The sequence below is a fragment of the Sinocyclocheilus rhinocerous genome, unplaced genomic scaffold (genome assembly GCF_001515625.1).
Source record: "Sinocyclocheilus rhinocerous isolate Xijiao unplaced genomic scaffold, SAMN03320098_v1.1 scaffold241, whole genome shotgun sequence".
NCBI lineage: Eukaryota > Metazoa > Chordata > Actinopteri > Cypriniformes > Cyprinidae > Sinocyclocheilus > Sinocyclocheilus rhinocerous.
The window spans coordinates 1,704,416-1,728,220 of record NW_015659312.1 but is presented as its reverse complement, the minus strand read 5'-3'; the positions used below and the strand labels follow the sequence as shown (position 1 = coordinate 1,728,220).

The window sequence follows — 23,805 nt, the reverse complement described above, 5'->3', positions numbered from 1 at the left end:
CTTTTGGTATTCACAAATCATTTCTTCTATTCAAAGAAACCTTTGCACAGGGATGCATTATGCATATATATACAAATTACATGCAAACTATCAAATGTTTGCATCGACAGCTCAATGAAATGAAAGGTAAAGAGAATCCATTAACCATAGCTATTCATATAAAGTAAAAAAATCACATAGACCTAGTCTCTCAGCAATAATAAACATCATACCCAGCAGCTGCGGTTGAAATAGCCACGCATTCAGTTTGTTATGAAATGATAGAATGGTAAGGTAAAATGACTTTAAGGATGTCATGACAAATTTAGGTAGGCTACAATAAACAGTTCTAAATGTATGGAAGATTTCAAACATTTTTTCAGTATCTAAATGTAACGCGTCACCTGTCTTAAAATACTTTTTAGAAAGGAATTGTGGTCTCTTGAGGAAGTAACCGCAACATTGGCAAATTTAAGTAGTCCTGGCATTATTTATTGCTTTATTGCAGATCACAAAAATGAAACAAAACATTTAACGTCTTGATAGGCGCCAGAAGAAACAGAAGTGCTTTTTCATTAAATTTCACTCGCACCTTCTGAACACTAATTGGGCTAGATACAAGTGACGCATACGCTTATTTGGATGAGGTGTTGTTAGATATGTTTTGATACCATGGCTTAAGATAGTGTTGTCTCTAAGTATTTTTATAATATGACAGAACAAATTAAGAACAAATAAATGTATTTGAAACATTATATTAGTGCATAGTTGTATCTTTGTAATAAATAGGCTGGTTACAAACCGAACAATAGCACGGTAAGTTGTCGTGCATGCTCCACCTTCTTCCGCGCTCATAAATTGTGTTTACAAACTTTCATTTCGACAGAACTTGCTCTCAAACGCAGAAGTCAAGATCCTTCAAAATGAGAGGCTATATTCTCATCACAATCGTGGCGGTCACCTTTCTCCAAAGATCCACAGGTATATAACATTTTGCTTGTTTTTGCAAAACTATTCTTTTTAACGCCTTTCACGGTTTCAGCCTAGAATAAATGTTATAATACCAAACTCAATCTGCCAGTATATCTGTAAAAACAAAATAACTAGGGCAGAGCTAAGATGTTACAATTTTATAAAGTTTTTTTTATTTTTTATTATTGTTTTTTATTGTATTATTTTTCACTTAGCCTTTTCTTGTATTTCTGGCCGACGTTTACACTAAAGCTTGCACAAACGAAAATGTATCTAAACGTTCAGAATTGCACACCTCAGAATCGAATTAGTCTGAACTATCAACAGTTTCCTTCTTCAGGGGTAATCCAGGGTACTGTTGCAGTTAAGTGAAAACGAAATTCTTCCTGTTTGCGAAACGTTACAGAGTCACAGAGCCCAAAGCATCATATTAAGCAGAAGATATGTTAAGGAATTTGCCACCTCACCTAATGCACACTATCTTGACCATCCAGTTAGACAACATTTGAAGGAAACTGTTTTTGTTCAAAAGCACGTTCATGTTTGCTTGACAATAAGAATGGTTTCATTAATATTGCACGTGAGACTTTAAGGCAAAAAATATACCTGTGTTTCTGTAATTATACTATGCTTTACCTTAGTTTTAACAACAGTGCGCATCAGATAGCATGTAAATATGCTTTCTCATGTTCCTGTTGGTGTGCAAACAAAATATACAGACCAGGAAGTTTAGAAAAAATAGAGCATATTCTGGAATATTACATATAGGCTAGTTACATAAACACATAAGCTGATTTATGTTATAAATATCAGACGAGTGACAAAAAGCAGCTGCCTCCGTATGAGATACTAAACAAATTCTGTTGGGTATCCCGTATGGATGGAATTGTTGCATTATTCTATAAACCTAGTAAATTCGACATTGTTTTGTTTTACTATTCTTACTATTCTTTTGTGTTATTTTACTGTTCTTCAGCTTCTTTGGAGGTAAACGGTCCATCTGAGCCCATTCTGGAAGGACAGGATGTGACATTGGAGTGTTTGGATACAGAATCCGAGTTGAACATGAGCACAGTGCACTTTGAGAGGTACTCCAAGGTAAGGGCACTTACACACAATGGCAAGGAAAGATCTGTGACACAATGTGCTTTGATGTGCATTTGTCTGTAAATGTCAAGGAAACAGCAGATTGAAACTGAAATGACACCTTGTTTGTCATGGGAATTGAGAAGGGTTTGGGTTATTGTTGCTGTCTGTGCATGTCCTCTGCAGTGCTGCAGGCCTGAATACTGTATAAACAAAAAGTGAGAGATCTAAAATTACAAACAAATCTGTCAGGGACGCTTACTCTCAAATATCAACACAACTGCTCATGATTTTGTAAACAATCCTATAGGGAAATATCAAATCAAGAACAATAGCATTATTTTGAATTTATTTGTCTGGAGATCAAGACTGCAACTGGTATTTAAACAGCAGGAGGCAGTGTGTGTTTTACTGAGCTTCTGAGAGCTGTTATTCTGGGTTTAATTAGTATCTGGCAGTGAGGGGCCTTTGGAGGATTCACAGCATCTGCTGCTTCTGTCAGCGCAGAGTCTGTTTGTCACCTTTTCCAGCTATCTAAACGCATTCGAGCAAAACATGGTTTCCATACCACCAATCACAAAGACAGATGTTTTGTTTTGCAATCTCTCATTAACCTGTGTTAGTGAGACCCAAGTGCCAGTGCCCCAAATAGTCTTCTTCCTCCAAGTGTAACATGCTTCATCAAATTTGGCAAGTGTTGGCAACTGAATCATCAACATGATCAAAATGTTGATGGAAAAACCTGTTTTACACATTCTACTACATTTCCTTCTGTCATGTGAATGATAGTTTACTTTATAAGCAAGTTAAAGGCATTTTAGGATCATTAAAAAAAAAGTCTCCCTTCTGGTCATGGTACAAGTGTCTTTTTGCTGTGAAATTGTTACTGATTTTTATTAAGAAAATGTAAGAACTTTACAGCCCTCTACGAACACCTTGGCAATTGAATCGCCATTGGCTAGTCACCAGAGTGAAGATTTAGTCGCATATGCGAGTGATTTACTCGCAATGTAGAGGGTTGTATTATTACTAACATTTACCGGGCTGAAGCAGCTTGGGTTTAATCATCCATATATATATATATATATATATATATATATTGGAAAAATTACACATATATATGTGAGTATAAAATATGATGCATCAGCCTTTTGAGGAATGTTTATGTGTACATCTCTCAATTGGCATTGTATTGCATTGCATTAAATGTTTTGCAATAACCACAATAGTAAAAATACATATGGGAGATACAGAGTAACAACTGATATTTATATGCATTTTATCTATGTAGTCTGATATACTGTTATAAAGATCATATTGATTTACAAAACTATCAGTATATCATCAAATCAAATATGAGACTCAACAAAAAACACAGATATTTTTATATTTGTCTAAATGTTCAATAAACTGTTCTGTAAAAAAAAGAAAAAAAAAGATTTTTCTGCCTATTATTTTATATGTTCACCCAAAATGAAAATGTTATTACAAAATTTGTTATAAAAATAGATATTTTTAAGATTTAAGTTTTTTTTTTTGCCCCAAAAGGACAAAAAAAAAAGGCACCACTAAAGTAGTCAAAGTAAATCACATGCTGTTAATATATTAAGTTGAAGTCAAATGAGCATCATATTCAATTTGTAAGCTACTGGAGTGAAATATTTCTTTCTTTTTCTTCCCAACAGTACATGAATAAGTGGTATCGGCTAGAGTCAGATCAGGCTTATTTCTACCGCCGGTGTTTTCTGTATGACGTGGATGTGAGAAGGGAGGAAGGCAGACTACTCCTCTTCATCGCCAGCATCCAGTCCTGGTCTGAGGGTCCATACCGCTGCGTCTCTGAGAACAGTTCTGCAGCAGACAACTCCTCCCAACCCTTCACCATCCCCATACACTGTGAGTAAGAGACATCAAGGGCAACATGAAAAGTACTAATGGTCTGTGATGCAAATCCCCATTGATTGCTACATACAAAAATTTATCCATATGTGTCTAGATTGTCCTGATGCATCAGTCTTTCCATCGTTGTATGAGAGTCAAGTTGCATCTGACATTTTGTTGAAAGGAAGTTTTATATTTGGGATTTAAAGATTAGATGACAAATAAAACTCTTTATCTCCCAAGATGACAAAATCCATATTGGTATTGATTGTGGGCTTTACAGTGGCCAGGGAGGATTTGACAGTGGAGATTTATTGGGAAAAACTGAGTGGAAAAAACAGATGGATCGATACAGAAATGTTCAGTATAAATAATCAGAAGGAGACAAGATGATCCATGCTCACATTGTATTATTACAGCGAACCTGAACTTAATATACTATAATAATTGATGATAATCCATCGCTGTCACCAACAAGTTACAATACTGTTTAAAAGTTTGGGTACGGTAAGATTTTTTAATGTTTTTGAAAGAAGTCTCTTATGCTCCCCAATGCTGCATTAAAAAAAAAAAATGTAGGTATTTGATGGTAAAGCTGAATTTTCAGCAGTCATTACTCCAGTCTCTAGTGTCAAATGATCCTTCAGAAATCATTCTAATATACTGATTTGGAAACATTTTTCTGTAATTATCAATGTTGAAAAATGGTTAGTCTGCTTTAAAAAAAAACTGTGATGAATAGAAAGTTCATAAGAACTGCATTTATTTGATCTAAATCTATTTAAAAGTCTTTACTGTCACTTTTGATAAATTTTATGCATCCTTGCTGAATAAAAGCATTAATTTCTTTCAAAAAATCTTACTGACTGATGATGTTTTATACACGTGTATTTTATAAATACATATGTAAAAATAATGTGTGAATAGGATATCTTATATAATACTAAATATATACTGTACACATGTTATTTTTTGAGCACTGAAAACATGCTCAGAATTTCCATGCCCTACTTCAATTTTTTTTTATTTGCTATGCAAATGTATCCAGGAGCAGAGCTGTTTTGACTAATCCGCTTTATCCTCAAATGTTCTCTCTTTTTCTCTCACAGATATGCGGGAGGTGGCTGTGCACAGGGCTGGTTTGGGATACTTAACACGTTATTTCAACTCGGTGCAGGACCTCAAAGTACGATTAGGAGATAATGTGGAGCTGGAATGTTCTACTTCAGCTTCTGAGGCACCGGAGTACTTCTGGGCTAAAGAGGTGACAGATTTAATATCAAATGCTCTTGCTTTCCTTTTTCCTTAATTTTTCTTAGTTTCTTTTAAACATGATGCATTACTCTGTCTACTACAAAACTGCTGTATTGGGATTGCAGTTGCCTGTTTTCATGTAGGTTTCTCATACATTTGAGAGAAAGACCTGGAAGGCCAGCTTGCTGTTAAAGTGAAAATAAGCTTATTCACACAGGTCTGGGTAAAAGGTTGTAAAATTGTCAACTCCTTTAGTTAGAACAGGAAATGTGCTAAGCCAGGAATGTATGGTAGATCTACACTAAAGAGTCTCTAGAGGTCTAGTCTAGTCTACACTCCTCATATCAATTCTGATTCTGATTTATTTTTATATGAAAGCTTGGTGCAACCATGGTCCAAAACTGCAGCCAAATGTGAGCAAAAATTGGCTTTTAAGTTTAAGTAGAAGGTTAGAATGCTAATCGTACAATCACTGATGTAATTGACACACACGATTCAAATCAAAGGAATAAGCCACATGAGTCTTGACAGATGTTTGCTAAAGAAAACATCTGTCACGTCTTATGCATCTTCTACCTCAGCGGAAAATTTGCCAACATTTGTTTATCTTGGAAGTCTAGAAGTTTATTTCACCATGTGGCAACACATGTGAGCTATTTCTTGAATTGAGAAACAGTACCAACTGTTTTCTGGTAAGGCTGGTTAAACTCAATTCACTTGCCATGTTCATTTTGGATCTGTGAGTAACTGTTGAACATACTAATCTTGACTACATGTAACATGCTGTAGAACGCACGTGCATGCTCTATTTCTCAGACCCCCCAAAAAAAAGTCCCTCCAAATGTCATGGTGTGGGTGATCGATGACTATAGAATTTCATGAGATGTAGACCGACTCACTTCTGTTATTCAGAATGACAGTGTGTCTTCCACCACATGTCACTGATGTCTGACAGTTCAAATACATATTTTCACTTATGTTTTCTACCTGGCAGATTCTTATGAACAGAGTAAACCAGAAAAGCAAGCTTCCCTTATATGGCAGAGCACGGTCTGACATATAGCAGCTACCTGTTTACTGTGCTCAGTGTGTGCACTCCAGCAGCGGAAACAGGAAGACATTTGGAGCCAACTGATTAGCTTAAACAATGGTGCTTTGGCTTGACTGGGAATCCTCTTAATTCACTTTCATTTAAATTGAAATGGACTTTGTTGGCAGGCTGCAGAAGTTCCTTTAGTGCCAAAAGCATTTGCATGGTTATGATGTACTTTGAGTGGATTTTGCACAGGCATTTGTTTTCTTTGAATTGTATGGTGCTATGTTTTATTTTTACTTCATTACTCTCACTATCATTATTTATTGTAACTGGTGCAGGGATTCTTTTTTCCGTTTTTATTCAAAAAGTGGGAATTCAGCTTCTTCCATGGTTCCCTGCATAAGAATTATTACTTCTGGCTTATCTTTCTTACGTCATATCTTATGTGTAGTTCCTGCTTTGCTTTTCACTTCTCAATAACTTCTTCCCTGTCTTTTTGTGTCTGCTTTCTGTTAAGGGAGAGGACTGGCTTTTGCCTTCCAATAAGCTGAAGTTGGAGAATGTGAGGGAACAGGATGGAGGGAGATTCACCTGTTCGGCTCAGTCTCCTACTGTGCATTCCCTCATGAAGAAACGTACAATCAGCATCACTGTTCTACCAGGTCAGAACAGCAAAAAGGGGTCGACAGTGTGCAGCTTATAGTAAACAACTTGAGTTGATTTGTTTATGTTCAGTATGTTAATGATTTGAACATTTCATTTGATATCCAATGGCACTAACAACAGTTCAACAAACAAAATCCCTCTTTGATCTATATATCCAATATAAAAGTTATCTGAATACAACAGGAAGACCTTTGGAGCCAATGGATTAGCTTAGACAGTGGTACATATGTAAGCCTGTGGAAGACAATAATATTGACCGTGACCCCACTTAACTTCCATAATATGACATATTTCTAAATGAGACAGGATAAAAAAGTAATTTTGAGATGATACCCCATGGCTTTTCTTTAAGTCAGGATTATAATATCTGACTGTCATTGTATTAAAACTGAACATTATAGCTTTCAAAATTAAGTTAATTTTATTGGTAGAGCACTTTTCGCAATCCCATGTTGTTTCAAAGCAGCTTTACAAATAATTGTGCATTAATGTCTTACGATATCTCAATATTTTTCTGCATTTTGACAGTATGTATAGAGATATTTAGTAATTTGTTCTGAAATAACAGATTTTTTTTTTAAGTCAGAGGAACCATCATTTATATCAGCCACTGTTATTAAGTAGATTCAAAGTGTAAATATTGGAATGGAATCAAATTGATGTCAGCAGATAATGAGCGCTGTTTCAGAGAAAGTGCAAGTTATTATTTTGATTTGAAGACTCTGAAGTCAGCAATTATTTTATTTGCACTAATGTGAACTGATGAATCGCAATAAGAACTTAAGAATGTAGATAGGGTTGAATTTGATGTAATGCTGACAATTAGCTCACCTGCCCAAAGCTGAGCAACTAATACCAAAGTGTCGATCAAGTTAAAATAGTTTGATTAGGTTTGTAGTTGGTTTTTCTTATTTTGTAACAAAACTTTTAAAATCAGTTTGATTGATGTATAATTTTTGACTGCGTCTGTGTCTTATAGAGGATGCAGCATGGTATGAGACAACCACCGGTCGCATTATTCTCATGGTATCTGGAGCAGGATTTGTCCTTCTGGTGGTTGTGATATCCATGACCGCTTACTTCTGCCGCCAAGCCAAACAGAGGAAGAGTAAGGGACCCATGTAAGTACTCAAAACTGCCCTAGTCATGTTGTTCACTGTGATTCATGTGGGTTTTTAACCTCAAGCCCTCCTCCGTCATGTCGAGTGGAGTCTGTGTATTGCTGTGAGCATCAGTAGATGCTGATGACCACTTCTCCCCCCCTACATCTTCTCACTCCCTCAAATCTGTCCAGGCAGGGTAGTTTATGTGCAAATAACTCTCACTAACCACGTCTCTCCCTCAGGCCCAAATCTTTTCTTATTCTGCCCGATAAAACACTCAGTCTGTCATATTTCCTTCTCTCATCCTTTCAGTGATGACCGTTCCCAGAAGAAGCCCATCTACAGAGCCAGCGTGGAGTCCCTGCCCTCCACCGCTTCTGACAAGCAGCCGCTGGTGTAAAGAGTGAGATTGATGCAGGACTGGAGAGGAGAGTAGAGAAAAGAAGACAAGAGAAAAAAAAGATTAGGGAGTATTGGGTATTCTCATTGGAAGTGTTAATGAGAGATTTGCCCATAGATTTTGTTATGCTCTTGGGTCTTTATTCAGATATATAATTATGCGGTGAATCGAAAAAGCATACAAAGATGGGACAAATGATGGTTTTACCATGGGTCCTTTCCAGTGTGGATGGCAGCAGTGCTTTTCAACAAAAGATGTGCAGTTTTCTCTGTATTGATTGAACAACCCTGCAAAATTGAGAAATGCTGAAAAGATGTTTTTGTGAGGTGACATTGAACGCCTCTTTCTTCCCACCAGTCTTGGGTTGGCTCATTTCTTCAAACTGATTAACATTTCTTTTTAGGAAAACTACTGTCTGCCAGCTGTACGATCATTTAGTCAGATGTAGAAATATTAGCTTACATAAGTATATAATGTTCTGCTTCACTTGAAAGGACAGTAGATAAGATCCAAACTAACACTGAACCAATTACTCTAGAAGCACTTTGAAATTATTGCACTTTTTTTTTTTTTTTTTACACAAGTTTGATCTTTGAATTTAAAACTATTAAAATAATTGTACAACATAATCACCCTCCAGTGTTGTTACTGATCTAATTAAGATAGACGTTCATGTATGCTCAACTTTGAAGAAATCTCAAGAGAGTTCATCTCTATGTAAATGGCATTGCCACTGTTTATAAAAAGCTCTTTCCATTTCAGACTTCCGAGGTATTAAAAAATACCTGTAATTTCTCAGGCAAGAGTTCTGATACACAACACATGTCCCTGATTAGCTTTATTGACCATGAAAAAATACAATTAAGCAATATCACATGAGCATGACTGCTGTTGTCAAGAGTGGACTATCATGTGATTTGCATATTGTTCTTATACAACAGCTCCACAAACAAGACTTACATTTTAGACAATATTGCCAGCCACTTTTTTCTATTTTCGAACCAAACCAATTTTAAAGCAAAATTAATACCTGAATGAACCATATATGAGCGAATCGTTTGAATGAATCAAAGGCTCACTTTTAAAGACACCCTATTTCCATAGTGCACTATTTGTGGGGACAGCCATATTTGGTGGTGTCAGAAAACTTGGTAGACCCTCATTCATGTGTAATGTAGGGAGCAGTGACGGAGGCTATGGGGGGCAATATTGGATACAGCATTTTCTTTTAACTGAATGAACCAGTGTTTTTGAATGAATTATGTTGTGAAGAAAAGTCTTCTCTGTCTTGCAAAATAATGCTCAGGAGGCAGTTCCAAAAGTCAAAATTAGACTTTATTGCAAGAAGACAACAAAGCCGAGAAGCCTGCAGAACATCTCAATTTGTCTCTGTCCAGACTTTTTTTTTTTTTGCACAATTTTGTTATCGGTCATTGTCCAATGAGCGTTCAGACCATTCTTTGATACATAATTCCTGGTACTTTCCACAATTGTTTATTAGTTTTCATAATACTTGCTTTCATTGTAGAAAACCACCTGCTAGTCTGTTTTTCAAAAGATAACTTCTATTATCTACCACTTTCCGGGTGCCCAAGGTTGCAGAGGCTTATACATTTTAGGATTTTAAGGAGCTGTCAGGATTTTAATGAGTTTTACACACATTATCTATTTCTATCTCATCCTGTAGCATCTCCCATCTCCAGTACTTCCTTCTGTATTCTCCTTTCATAAGCGCAGTCACGTAGGCCATAAGGCCTGCACGGTCAGTTATTAGTTTGGCCTTGAGGCCTTCAAAATGCACCCAGCTCACATATGAGTCAAACTAACTTTCACAAACATGCAAAGTTCTTCAATTGTTTTCCACAGGATAAATAAAATAATTAATCAATAGTTTCAGTAAATGATTCAGTGATTGGAATGTCACTTGGCCAATCAAATTCAAGTACAGGAACCGTCAATATACATGTAGCCATAGCTATACACATATTGTATGAAATAATACTCCGTTTTTATTCTGGACCTGTATTTTACCTCGGTCTCTCAGTGGGTGGTAAGAATATTTCTGTCCAGTCTAATAATAAAGGTGGAAACTAGAAATGTGTCAGAAAACTCTTTGAATACAACAGAAAAGAAGAACAAATCCATACCTAAAAAGGCCTGGAGGCAGTCCAGAGGTATTTTTTTTAAAAATGTGACATAATCTTTACATGCTGCCACAAGCCTAACTTGGTTTGACATTTGCACAAACATGAACTGGAATTGCCTGCACTATACTTAGTCACCACATCACAACTGTTTCTTAATTTTACCCTCCAATGCTTTAACCTTAGCAGTTAATCACTGTAAACATTATCATAGCTACTCATTTCTTTTCTTCTGTTTGTGTTTCATTTCGTGTGGTTTTATTGCAGTTTGCGGCTGACCAGAGGCCACCATTAATAACTGTGTTTTGTGTGCCTTAACGATGACAGTTCATTAACGGAGGTACATGCCATGGAATACAACAAGAACAATATTATTACACAAATTATTCAATATCTCTCTTCCTCTCCAGCGGTTATTCATAAAGTCCTTGAACAAGAGGATATATTAGCATGGCGAGCTCTTTGGAGTACAGACATCTGAAATGGATACGGACCTAAAAGAAAAATCCAATTTTTACATTTTGCTTTCTCTTGGGGCTCTTCAAAGTAAATGGCCTGTGGCAGGAAAATCTCCAAAGGGTCACACATTTCACATTTACATCATCTAGATAATGGACTTTCATAAAAGAGAGGTCTGAAAACAATAAAAGCTCTAATTGCCCACTGTTCTCTTGCAGTTTTTCAGAGCTGTTTTCACAGAAAACCTCTTTCCCCCATCATTGTTTACTCAGAAAGGATCCCAAAAATCAAAAACCTAATTTGCTGAATAAATAGTTAAGTTCAAAATGCCATGAGTTGCAATTTATGTGTGAAAATTATATTTCATGTCTCAAGGTTCTCGCCAACTAAGGTGCTTGTCAACAGTCATTTTCTCAATTAAATGGCTTGCAGTTTCCTTTGTATACATGTTTCTGCTTTCGAAATTATTTATGCTCTGACACTAACACTTCCAAAAGGTTTGATGTGTGCTGGCCAGTTATAAACTACTCTGGCAACCATGCAAAGATCGAAAGCAAACAAATGTTTTGGATCCTGCATAGGGACTTCCTGGCTGTTGATGTCAAGCTTGTCTGTGACCATGATCTTCTAGAAATGTTTCTTATGATTGATTATAATTGGACAAAGGAGCAATATCTATAATAGGCAACAGCAAAAACAAGGCATAATTTGGAGCAGCCAGTAAGTCTATTGTTCTTTTTACAGGTTGTGTTTTTCTGCTGCTATTGCATAATTTAACATCTGAGATTTCTTCTACCACAAACATGCGGCCATGTTAAAATGAATGTCATTTGTATCTGACGCTCAAAGCCTGTATTTCGGATAATATAAGAAAGGCTAGTTGTCACACAGATAAATTAGTCTAGCGGTGGGTTAGTATGTTGATTTCAAACACCTAGTCCAAAAACCTCTTAAATTAAAATAATTGTTGTGAATTACATCCTCCTAATTAAAATTCTATATATTTTTTATGTATGATGACTAATGAAGGTAGATTTGAACCTAAAAGCTGAATTATGTCGTTAAGACAATAGTATATTTTCATAAATAGGTTGGGGCATGTGTTTTTCAATATGAGTCTGCAACATTAAATTTATTTTTAAATTGATTATTTGTGCTTAATAATTGTTATTTATTGTTTACATTTTGCTGATAAGCCTGTAACTAGTTAAAGCATACTATTTAATGTGACTACCCGGCTTTTTAATTCCCAAAAGGTCAAAGTGTGTTCTATGGACTCATTCCCCCCCCGAGCAATAACAGTATTCAAAATGTTTCTGTATTTAAGATTTTTCAGTAATATTAAGAAATGAAAAATATTTTCTAGACTAAAATTGTGACAACTAGCCCGTCTCCTCTGAGACACGAAACTATTAGACCTCTGCTGAAAACCTCAATGTTATTCCTCCAAATCACCACATGATGTCGCTGAATACAAACTCAATATTAACTCAACTATAAAGCCCATGAATTGTTTTAGGTTTTAATTACGCCAGTGAAGTGAGTTTGAGGAAGACATTTATGCCAGCTTGGTTGCTAATGATCGCGTTGATTCTGTTCGTCGTATGTCACATAGTTGAATGAATCACATTCTAATTCCTTGTTCTGAATTGGTCCAGTAAGTGAATCTGTCATTTATCTCTGCGGACTCCACATTACACGCTAGAGATTCATTAAAAAGCTCAGTCTTCCAGTAAATTCGTGTTATTTATATACAGCGTTCAAAACTTTATTGATCGCCACTGTAATTCATCAAGTTAATATATAGAGCGGTTCATTTGGAGGCTAGGACTCGTTCCAATAGCTGTTATAGCGCTATGAACTCAGTGTATAGCACATTGTCTTTTTGATAAAAACAAACGGTTATTTGTTTTATTTTATTTTAGGCCTACTTTACCCCGCCCATGATTTGGTGTGCGCCGCGGTCATTGACAAATCCGATTGGTTGTGGCTGAGGCCAAGAAAAACCTGCCCTGCTACATTTCCACCTTTCATTCAGAGTAGTGTATCAGATTGAGTGTGCATGTGTGAGTACTAGTATGTAATACACAACGAGTCCAGCTAACACTGGAGTTGAGAAAAGACATAACTCGTAGGTGAGAGCCTGCGCGCTCATGTTATTCTAATTGCTATCAAAGGGAAAGGAATTAACAGAGAGATCGGAATAACACACATGATGGCATTTTCTTCTTTTTGGAAGTACTGCGCTCCCCTTTCTCTCCTACTGATCCTGTCCTATTCACAGACAGGTAAGACGATATATTTATTCAGTCCATAAACACTTTGGAAGTGAACTTGCCTTGAACGCGGACAGATGTTTCACTAGGGAGAACTATTCATCTGTTCACTAATGTTGCCATCGCGAGATGTATTGAATAGATGTAAATACGAAGGCATATACATCGCCTACAACATGCTCTACGTGGGTTCAGCACATCGACAGCATTAAATGTGTTAGAAATCATGTTAGCTTCCGTTTTAGCCATCTATACGAAAGGGAAATTTTGTTTCTCTTAAAGTTCTTTCTGTTCCGATTTTCACCCTTTTCTGTTATTGTACGTGCAGTTCATGCAGGCTAATTATCGCTTATTTTGGTCAGTAGTTTACGTCACTCACCTGCACCTCTTCTTACTCCGTTTGCTCTAGTAATAAAGGGAGTTCGCTCAATAACTGCATGAACAGTACACATATGTGTTTGTCAATTCATATTCAGATGCGTTTCTACGCATAGGTGCATTCAAAGCGTTCTTTGTTGTCGCTCTCGCGCATCATTGTTCAGATACCATGCACAGTGCTTTTTCTTTGTGTATGCGTAATGTTCTTTCATTTACCGATGTGCTTTGAGATCTCAAGGTGTACGTTTATGGTCATTGCGACAGTCTGTACAAGAGCGCAGGTAGCCTACCATAATCATGATCGCGCTGATCGGAGGTCCCGCTCTGGGCTCCTCTGCGCATGGGTTACTGTCCCAAATTAGTCTCAAATACAAGACTGTCAGAGCAAATCCCAACACGGGCCGCGTATTTCATGCTTGCCATCGCATGATGAGTGCATCTGCCGTTGTCCTGGGATTTGGATTACAAGAGTCTTGAAGATACTAACTGGCCGTTTAATTCTTCTCTTCAAGCTGTGCCATCTGTTTGTAAGATGAGGCTCAAATTAATAATTATTAAGCAAAAGCGAAAATAGCCTGGGACAAAAAGAAAATGCGGTTACACTTTATTAGGTGTCTTTAACTCGTGCCTAAGGCTGAATCGCATCCGTTCTTGTGATATAAATTCCATCATCAACCAATTTATAACTTACATTGCAGACCAATTGTCAGTTAGTTCGTATATATTCAAAAACAAACCAAATCAGGTGGTTGGCGCTTCACCAAGCAACGCAAAGACTAAATACCGGTCTGGAATCGTGTATATGTGGACCGGAATGACCAATATTTCTTATTCTTGCCAGCAGCGTTCAAGATAGAATCACTCTACATATGCTCCACTCCGGGTTTTCCATTTCCTTCTTCCTGCTCACTACTAGGGAGAGAAACCCACTCCAAGCGAAAACAAAACGCTCTGACTTTTAAAAGTATACTTTTATAGAATTAATTCAAATCATGACATATTTTCATAGAAATTACAGTAAGTACAATAGGGTAATGTACAGAATATGTACATTTGAATGCAGTCTAAGGTACTTATATAGTAAAGCCATAGTAAAATGGGGCCAAAAAAGCTAAACGATAGTTCCTCACTTCATGTTTAGAATTTTATATAAACAATATTAGCATATTTATCTGTTTGAGATTATAAAAGCATTCCTTTGTTGAATTTCAGTAGCTATTTGTGGTCCAAGCTACTGGCAGGTTTGTGTGTTTGTTTTATACTGTTGGCTGTTTGTTTTATACTGTCTAATAATCCGTTTTTTTTCTGTACAGCTACACATTGCTATTCTTGCTGTATGTGGTTGTGGCCACATTTGAATATGAAGAAATGTGTATAATTGTATTTTAGTGGTCATAGGCTTTGGATTTATGGGTATATGTATGTACTCATTGCTCAAATGACAGGCTGTCTCTTCATTTGGACCTTGGGGGTTAAGAGGGAGCTATGGAGATGACTGCCATTAATCTCTCCAGTGACGTAAAATAAGAGAGAAAAAAAGGGGGGAGAAGGATGGAGACAACTGATTATCACACCCCTTCATCATTTAAATCACTAGAGAATTTTTATACCAGATTGACATATCTTCATTCCTGTTTCCAGAAAAAAACATGGAAAAGTTGGTTTCTTAGAGATGCAGCAAGAGGAGAAGATGGAGGAGAGAGAATGGGGAGGAAAAAGAAGGAAAGTGTGTGAGATAAAATTATCTTTGTACTTACTGAAGCAGAATGAGAAAGAGAGAAATAGACAATGAACAAGAGGTAAAGGAGTAAACGGGGTGGAAAAGTAGAAGACTGCCAGAGAAACAGATGGGATAATGGGAGGAAGAGACTTGAACCTATAAGAAACCACTCTATCATAGCCTGAGAGAGTGAGGGAAAAGAAAGATATAGAATAGTGTGTGTGTATGTGGAGGTGTGTGTAAAACTGCCCCTTCCCCCAGCACAACAAATGCAGAATGTACTAGGCTCAGTGACTGTGTGTGTCCCTTGGGCACAGGCCTGCAGACTCATGTTGTGTTCTCCATCTGAGCCCCTCTTTCTCTTTTTGCCCCTCTTTCTCTCCATCTCTCTCCCTCTGCATGCTCTTTTTTGCAGTGCTGTCTGACTGACACACACGAGCACACACACAATAAACGACCACAACTGCTCCAGCCGCATTCTGCATGCTGCATTTTTTTGATCGTCCCCTCTCATCACTGGCCCTGCACAGTTAATCATCTCTATTTGTTTATTTGATGGCAAGCAATATGAAAGTCATTCGTTTGAATCTGTTTTCATCATTTTTTGGGACTCTGTCAATGTTGCTTCTGCTGGAGGGCCAAATTGCCTCCTAATTGGAAAAGAGTATAAAAATGGCTGCACAGTTTAAGAGAATTTATATGGATTTAGTGCTGGGCGGTATACCGGTTCATACCGAATTATAATTTTGAAAAATACCGTGATATAAATTTTTGGTCATACTGCCCAGCACTATATGGATTTTCCTTTTTCTTCAAGTAAAATGCAGTTACATATTGTAGTTATAATAGTTGTCTTATTATATAGTTTGACATGCCTAGTCAAATGGATAAAAGTTGAAAAGCAGCCATTGTTTTAGTAAATCAGAGCGCGTTCGCGAAAGCGAAAATGCAAACGGTAATGCAGGATTTGCAATTGCATTTGGATTATGTCACAATTTATGCGTCCACATATGGAAAACGCAATTGAAAATACAATTTGCTATTCTATTTGAAAATTGTCCGGAATATCGTTCCATACCATACAGCGAATGGTTTCAAATGCAACAAATAATACAAATTGATGACAATAATTTAAAATCTAATAGCCATTGGCAACATTTGGGAAAACTTTGTGTGTCCATATGCAGTTTTGGTAGATATTCTCAGTGTTTTCTACATGCACCAATGAACAGCATGAGTTGTGATGTCTGATTTGTGAACAAATGACGCTTATGAACTGGATCTTTTTAATGAGTTAGTCAAAAAGATTCACAAAACTAGCTTGTGAGTTAGTGGTTTAAATCATACTCACACAGCTGAATCGTGAATGAGTAATGCAACAATGAACAGCATGACTCGTGATGTCTGATTTGTGAATAAATGACTCTATGAACTGGTTCTTTTTAATGAGTCAGTCAAAAAGATTCACAAAACTAGCTTGTGAGTTAGTGGTTTGAATCACACTCAGTAAATTCCGATTGAGTAAGTAAGGCAACAATGAACAGCATGACTCGTGATGTCTGATTTGTGAATAAATGACCCTTATGAACAGGTTCTTTTTAATGAGTCAGCCAAAAAGATTCACAAAACTAGCTTGTGAGTTAGTGGTATGAATCAGTTTCACTCAGTGAATCGTGAGTGCAGTTGCATGACCATGATTCATTTTTTCAGTTATGTCTGATTTGACATGACCAGTAATGATTATTTGTCATTTAATATAGATATTTGTTATGATAAATGTTTTTCTAAAAAGAAAAAAAAGATGACACAAATATGGTCAGGATCAAATGGGAACTACACCACTTCTGAAAAACAGTCTTCATCGGGCAATTTTGTAAACTAAAAAAGACATTTGGCTCCTAAATATTTCATTTCACAAGCTCCCTAGCCATTTTTTAGTCTGGGGCCCTGTATATATGCGCATAGAAATCAAGTACATCTTTTGTTTTGAGCTTTTGATTTCCTAGTCTTATTCAGATGCAAAATTGGTGCATTATGTAGGGTAGGCGCAATAGGATTAGCGCATGTAGGACATAACTTGGTATTTTCACTTGACACTTTGTTCTGTAATGCCATGAGGAAGCCTTTATCTTAAGCCAAGGTTTATCCTTTGATTCCAGTGTATGGTTGTGTAATTCCCCCAGTAAAATAAAAATGTTGACATTTAATTGCAGTGGAAGCCCTCCTACCAGTATGTTAAAAACAGACACGTAGTAAAGCCTTCAGGTACATGCTTCCTATTTTTACTCTCATTTCACAGCGAACACTAAACCCAGGCTCAGAATAGACGAATAAAGACGACATATAGAGGGAAAGCTGGTGGCAGACTGTTACGTAGCTACCTGGCTTTCTCTTATCACTGTAATAGATTACACATTTTATAGTCCTATATAAACAGATGTTCCTTTAGGGATCCTATTTGTTACGCAACAACACGCGAATAGAAAAGCGAATAATCGAGTAATAATCATATGTGTGCTAAAACTCGTGAACACCTGTAATTTGAGGATGAGGAGATAAACAGGGAGGAATAGACCTATTTCAAATCGTTTCAAGGAAGGGCTGGATACATCATCGTGTTTTATGGAGCTGGGTTTGTTGCAGGTGGCGTGTTTCGGTAACTGTATTTCACCGTAATTATCTTCAGTCTGATTTGACTGATTGGACACTCCTTTAATTTTCTTGTTCGCTGCCATCTGCCTGCCTGCCTGCGGTCATTCATATTAGACGCAATACTTTGTCTCATTTCAGAGCTGAAGAGATGGTTATTGGAAGACTGCGGTTTTTAAATGACAGAAATGATGAATAAGATGCTTGTGGTCAAGTTGACTACAAACGTTATTGAGCAAGGCCAGCACACCGCTGTAATGAAACCTCTTCCATCTCTTCCCAAAAGAACGTCTCGACTATTATTCTAATGAAACACACTCAGAAAGGTGCACCAGCTAAACAGGCTTATTTTTCAGGGTTATCACTCTCAAGCAGTTTCTGCAGCTCGCTTTGATTGAATGCAAGCACATTTATTGTGGGAATTTAAGTGCTTGCTCCCTGATAAGTGTGAATTATTGAAATGTGCCTGTTCGTACTGGACCCGATTCTGTCTGTGTCACTTGTGAGAAGGCAAAACCTCACCAGACATGAGTTGTCAATAATTCAGACTTCGGTTGTGAAGTGCAGTCTGATTCAGATCAAATTTTTCTTCCTCTTGTTCTGTGAGACATCTGAGTGGCAGATTTGCTGTCTGGTGCCTGACTATGTCTTTCTCAGCATGGAGAATAAGACTGCAGAATAGCAATGCATTATTTCTTAGTCTTTATTTGACAGCTTGAGAACCAGATAGAAATTTAGTAATCTGAAACAAGTTTTTTTTTCTTCTAATGAGTACTAAGATAAATGGTATTTTAGCAAGGGATGGGTCACAGTAACTTGGGGGTTTTAAGTCTTAAAAAGGACCCCAAATATGACTCTTAATTTCTTAAATAACTAATTTCTTAAATAATTAACTGTAAAATACAGTTTTTATAGGGGCTTTCAATTTTTAGATACAGGGACCCACATGGGACAGCAAAAAGGGGTCGATTTGTGGGAAAATATTTTTTTAGGGCTGTCAAAGTTAAAATGTTAATTACAAATATTTTAAAAAATATCACTTTTAATTAAAAGTGAAAAAGTGACGTGACATGTAGCCAAGTATGGTGACCCATACTCTGAATTAGTGCTCTGCATTTATCCCATCCAAAGTGCCCCCACACCCACACACCGTGAACACACCCCCGGAGCAGTGGGCAGCCATTTTTGCTGCGGCGCCCGGGGAGCAGTTGGGGGTTCGGTGCCTTGCTCAAGGGCACCTCAGTCATGGTATTGAAGGTGGGAGAGAGCGCTGTACATTCACTCCCCCCACCTACAATTCCTGCCGGTATGAGACTCAAACCATCAACCTTTGTGTTACGAGTCCGACTCTCTAACCATTAGGCCACGACTTCCTGCTACCTTACTTTTTTAACCGTAAAAATCTGCATGGACGGAACGATTACCGGTTTCACGATAAATCACGATAAAATGCCCTGACATATATATATAAGTGATTTATTATTATTATTATTAGGGCTTCATGTTAATGTTAATTTAATGTTTATGCTAAAAAAGTGCATATAGCTGCTAATTGTATTTGTTGTTTGTTGATTTTCAAATATAAAACTTATTGAAATGTTTTCAGTGTGTGTATCAGTTCTTTTTGAACGTTTTCATCTAATTTGAACAAAACCGTGATAATATTGATAACCGTGATAACTTTGGTCACTATAATCGTGATATGAAATTTCCATACCGTTACATCCCTAATGGACATTATCCATAAATTTTACCCATACTTCTGTTAACCCTAAAACACAACCCAACGCAGTGCAAAATTCAAAATACAGGTAAAAACTATGCAATCAATACAGAAAAGTCCTTCATATTAATACAGTACATTGTTCCCCATTCTTACACTTTTTTTAAAGTCTGAACATTTTTCAGATAATATTTTAAATATTTGTGACTAGTTGATTTTGAAGATATGTACTTTTAATCATCTCTCACTCTGGCAATATCCCAAAATCATGAGCTAAATCCTTTCAGTTTTGTTCTCTTTTAAACCAAGAAAATCACCTTTTGGAATTTTATCTTAGAGAGAGAACAGAGCTGCTAATGTAGAGAGAAAGAGAAAAAAAAAAGACAAGGCTCTGAGACATGAAAAGAGAGGTGGAGAGGAGAGCGAGCCAGACTTAAGTGGATGTTGTGGTTGATTGCCACAGAGGTGAACATTCCTTCGTACAGGGGACAGAGTTGCCATGACTTTGCAAACTCTGCCCTGTGCTTGTTTAACAGCCCCCTAACCTCTTTTCTCTCGCTCCTACTTTCATTTCTTTGCCTCATCCTTCCACCAGTTTCCAAGACTCCCATCGTGTCTCTGTTCCCTACCCACATGAGGTAAAGGTCCCAGGCTTTTGCAGTAATTACAGGAGTTTTAAGTGGAACTAAAGCCCTCACTAGGTTTGATTGGATAAAGGGACTATTAGAACTAAAAATGGGCCCCTGCTCCAGATGGAGTGTGTGTGAAAGGCATCGTAGCTTCTTGAGAGGGAGACTAATGCCGCCTGCACCGATTACATTATGTGGAGAGCATGGAGGTGATAATGAGGCTGTGGATGAGCGCAGAGGGCTAGAGGGAGCAGCCCTTACTCGGGACAGGTGTGTGTGAGACGTGAGTCAAATCTGACCACAGCACACCCTAATGCAGAGAGAGATTGAAAGAGAAGAAGAGGGGAGTGGATCAGAGGGATTTTTGACTTATTTATTGGAAGCCAAAGTGTGTGTTTTTAGAAGTTTAAAACCATCTCTAATCCCAGCAGAGACAACTTTAATAAGCAGAAAATATGTAATCAGCGTGGCTCTGTAGCAAAATGTCCAAACATTGCTATGTTTGTTGAAGCATCCTGACCGCTCAACATAGCAACAATGGCCAGCCAATGTTGTGAAAGGAGTTTGGGGGCGGGGCTATCTGTTTGCTAATGGTAGACACAAGGAAACCTGTCTGAAAGCAGTCAGTTTGATGATTGTTGATACTCTTTTTAGAGATCCTGATCATTTGGCTCAGCTCAGCAAAAAGAACCAGCTCTTTCGGCTCCCAAATGGCTCTTTATTTAGTACCACTTCTGGCTTTTATAATTCAGCCAAATTTGTCAATGTTTTGACCTATGTTTGGCATGTGTGCACAAATATACTTAAATTATTCAAAGTAATTAAACTAAACCATTAAAAAAAATAAAATTCAAAACTATAAAATGCCACGTAATATTCAGTTTTGTTAGATGACACTTGTCTATAATTCTGGCTTCATAAACCTTTTCAAAATACCATTTGAAATTATTTTTGGTATAAAAACCCTAATTTATGTAAAAACATAAAACACTATTACAGAATGTTAGTGAACTATCCAGAACACAAACTATTATAAACAAATAATACTCAGAATGGAACAAGGTGTGCCATATAACAAATATAAACGACATTACAATGTGCAAAACAGAAGCATCCAACACAGTTATCGTTGTATCTATCAACCCTAAAACATTGTCACATTGTGCACGTGGGTTGAATCTGTTGATGTGTATGTGCGTGCTACCAATCTTCATGTACACATCAAAGCAACATTAAGTCAGTATATGAAGTGCATGTGGATAACAACAAGCAGTGTGGCAAAAATTAGCCCATTGTTTTGTCTTGAATTAAGAAGGTTAAAAAAAAAAAGAGAAAAAAAAAGGCTGAGAGCCGTCTGAGAAAACGGCTCTCAGAAGGGTGCTCATATTGTTCACTTAAAGGAGCCACATCATATTTGATGCAAAAGAAATTTGTACTCTGGAAATGTTTTATTAAAAAAAGAAAAATCATGTGTAGTGCCAGCTAGAGTGATAAAAAAATATATAATTTTTTTTCACATGGCTGTTACTATGCATTAAAAATTCATATTTTTATAAGACATTTCCAGGGTTCAGATCTCCTTGGGAATTGACTTAATTATTTGGTGGAGGCACATGGGCTTGCTGGAAGATCGTGGTGATTACCTTGTTTTAAAACAGTTAAGTTTTGCAATTTTGTTTGGTGATGCTCTTGGCACAGAAGTTGCACATTTCACCTTAAATGTTTATTATTTAGAATTGCTAAAGGACTGAATCCTATTAATAGATTTCACCAAAATAACATATTTTTCTAGTTCTTATTTAATTTTTGGCACTTATATTGATAAGCACTGTAAGAGGTGGGGCAGGAAATCCTGTGTAGAAGATGGAGAAAATGATTGAGAAATGACCAAAATACCATTGTTGGGTGTTTCTTCAACTTCGAGCACTTTTATGTCCCTGGGGTTGATTGTTCAGACAACAGAGTAAAGGTTTTTTTCTTTTTGTTATATGAAGGTCAACTGTCTTGGAAACATTTCACTATCCCTTCATTTATTTTTGCTACTTTTCGAATGGATTTTATGTTAAAAAGACCTCACTTTTAAGATACATACTGTAAAATGTTAGCTAAGACAAATGAGTCAGACATTTTTTTCAAAAATGTTTTTCAAAATGTTATTTCCTCATGTTTCATTTCCATCACAGAATGCTACATCATTATAGGAATTTTCATGACCTTCAGAAAAAATGCCAATACATTTTCTTTGATGCATGTATGAACACTATTGAACATTGTTAGTAGAGAAATTAAATAAACGAGTGAGTGTGAAAAGTGTGTTTAAAAGAGTATATTTTCTAAATGTCCTCTGGGCCAGAAGTGCCCATGGTTGAAGAAACACCCAGTTACCATGGTACATATTTGTAAGGGGAGAGAGAGGCAGGAAAAAAAGGAGGAAGAAAAGGCTGAAGGTTTAAAGGAGAACAGCGTGAAGGTCTCAGCACCTACACTACACAGTTCAATGGTCTGTGAAACAGTGGAGAATGGGAAGTTAAAGCTAGTGTGCACGGCACCAGACTTGACTGAGGAGACTGGAGAGCAAGAGATGGAGGGAAGAAAAACAAACAACTGAGATCGTCGAAGAATCGCAGGAAAGAAAGAGCAACACATCAGTGGAGGCTAAAAGATCCTGCATTCAGTGGGAACATTAAAGAAGAAGAGAGAGACTAGAGTAAGTAAGTAGTTGTGTGGAAACTAGTTGTGTAGGTGACTGCAACAAACAGCAAAAACATGGCACCATTACAAAGTGAGAACAGATGATCAATGAGGACATTTTACTGCAGGCCACCCATCCGTCTGGAGCTGAGTGGCAGGTCAGGGGTGAAGCACTCACACACACAAACACAATCACATTTCCATCCCAGTCTTCTGCTCTCACTGATATGCCCACTGAAGCGCTCAGCAGTGGGCTGCTAAATGAGAGTTGCAGGATTGTGCAACATTTAGAACGGAAGAATTGGCTTCCATTTTAAAGGTGACATATCAAGAAAAATTGACATTTCCAGGTTTTAAGTGCTATAATCAGGTCCCCGGTGTATATACCAACAAAGGAAACGTGAAAAAGATTAAAGGGGTCATATGATGCGATTTTCAATTTTTCCTTTCTCTTTGGAGTGTTACAAGCGCTTGGTGCATAAAGAAGATCTGTAAAGTCGCAAAAACTAAAGTCTCAAATCCAAAGAGATATTCTTTATAAAAGTTAAGAGTCAGCCACGCCTACCTAAAACGGCTCATTCTAACACGCCCCCAAATGTCTACGTCACGATGTGGGAAGATCTGCATAACGCCGCCCAAATGTTCACGCAAAGAAAGAAGGCGTAACTTTTATTCTCGTTGTAGTATTGTTGTTGCCGCCGCCGCCATGTCGTGAAGGCGCTGTGTGTTTCGTTGTGAAAGCGAAACTACTTTGTTTGG

The 23,805-nt window shown here is 37.2% G+C and overlaps 2 protein-coding genes across 5 annotated transcripts in view; both read left to right on the top strand.

Moving 5' to 3' along the window:
• The first annotated feature begins 221 nt into the window (after positions 1-221).
• LOC107723562 (vascular endothelial growth factor receptor 3-like) lies at positions 222-8,996 on the top strand. Of its 4 annotated transcripts, none has more exons than XM_016532252.1 (8): positions 222-268; positions 866-960; positions 1,928-2,049; positions 3,723-3,933; positions 5,028-5,182; positions 6,726-6,870; positions 7,854-7,995; positions 8,290-8,996. In XM_016532252.1, exons 2-8 carry the CDS (start codon positions 903-905, stop codon positions 8,375-8,377), a joined length of 921 nt encoding a protein of 306 aa, XP_016387738.1. In that variant the 5' UTR covers positions 222-268; positions 866-902; the 3' UTR covers positions 8,378-8,996. The 4 variants fall into 4 exon arrangements, with proteins under 4 accessions (XP_016387738.1, XP_016387736.1, XP_016387735.1 ...); XM_016532250.1 differs by lacking the exon at positions 222-268 and adding an exon at positions 291-308; XM_016532249.1 differs by lacking the exon at positions 222-268 and adding an exon at positions 582-795.
• A 4,026-nt stretch (positions 8,997-13,022) lies between these two features.
• The window catches only part of LOC107723444 (cell adhesion molecule 4-like), a 156,522-nt gene continuing 145,739 nt past the window's right edge, over positions 13,023-23,805 (top strand). The window contains exon 1 of the mRNA XM_016532069.1: positions 13,023-13,268. Within this exon, the coding sequence (XP_016387555.1) occupies positions 13,193-13,268 (76 nt within the window). The 5' untranslated portion in view covers positions 13,023-13,192. The remainder of the gene's footprint in view (positions 13,269-23,805) is intronic.

Coding starts and splice junctions, on each gene's coding strand:
- LOC107723562 (XM_016532248.1), top strand. Junction 2,050..3,722: donor ACTTTGAGAGGTACTCCAAG/GTAAGGGCACTT, acceptor TCTTCCCAACAG/TACATGAATAAGTGGTATCG. Junction 5,183..6,725: donor AGTACTTCTGGGCTAAAGAG/GTGACAGATTTA, acceptor CTTTCTGTTAAG/GGAGAGGACTGGCTTTTGCC.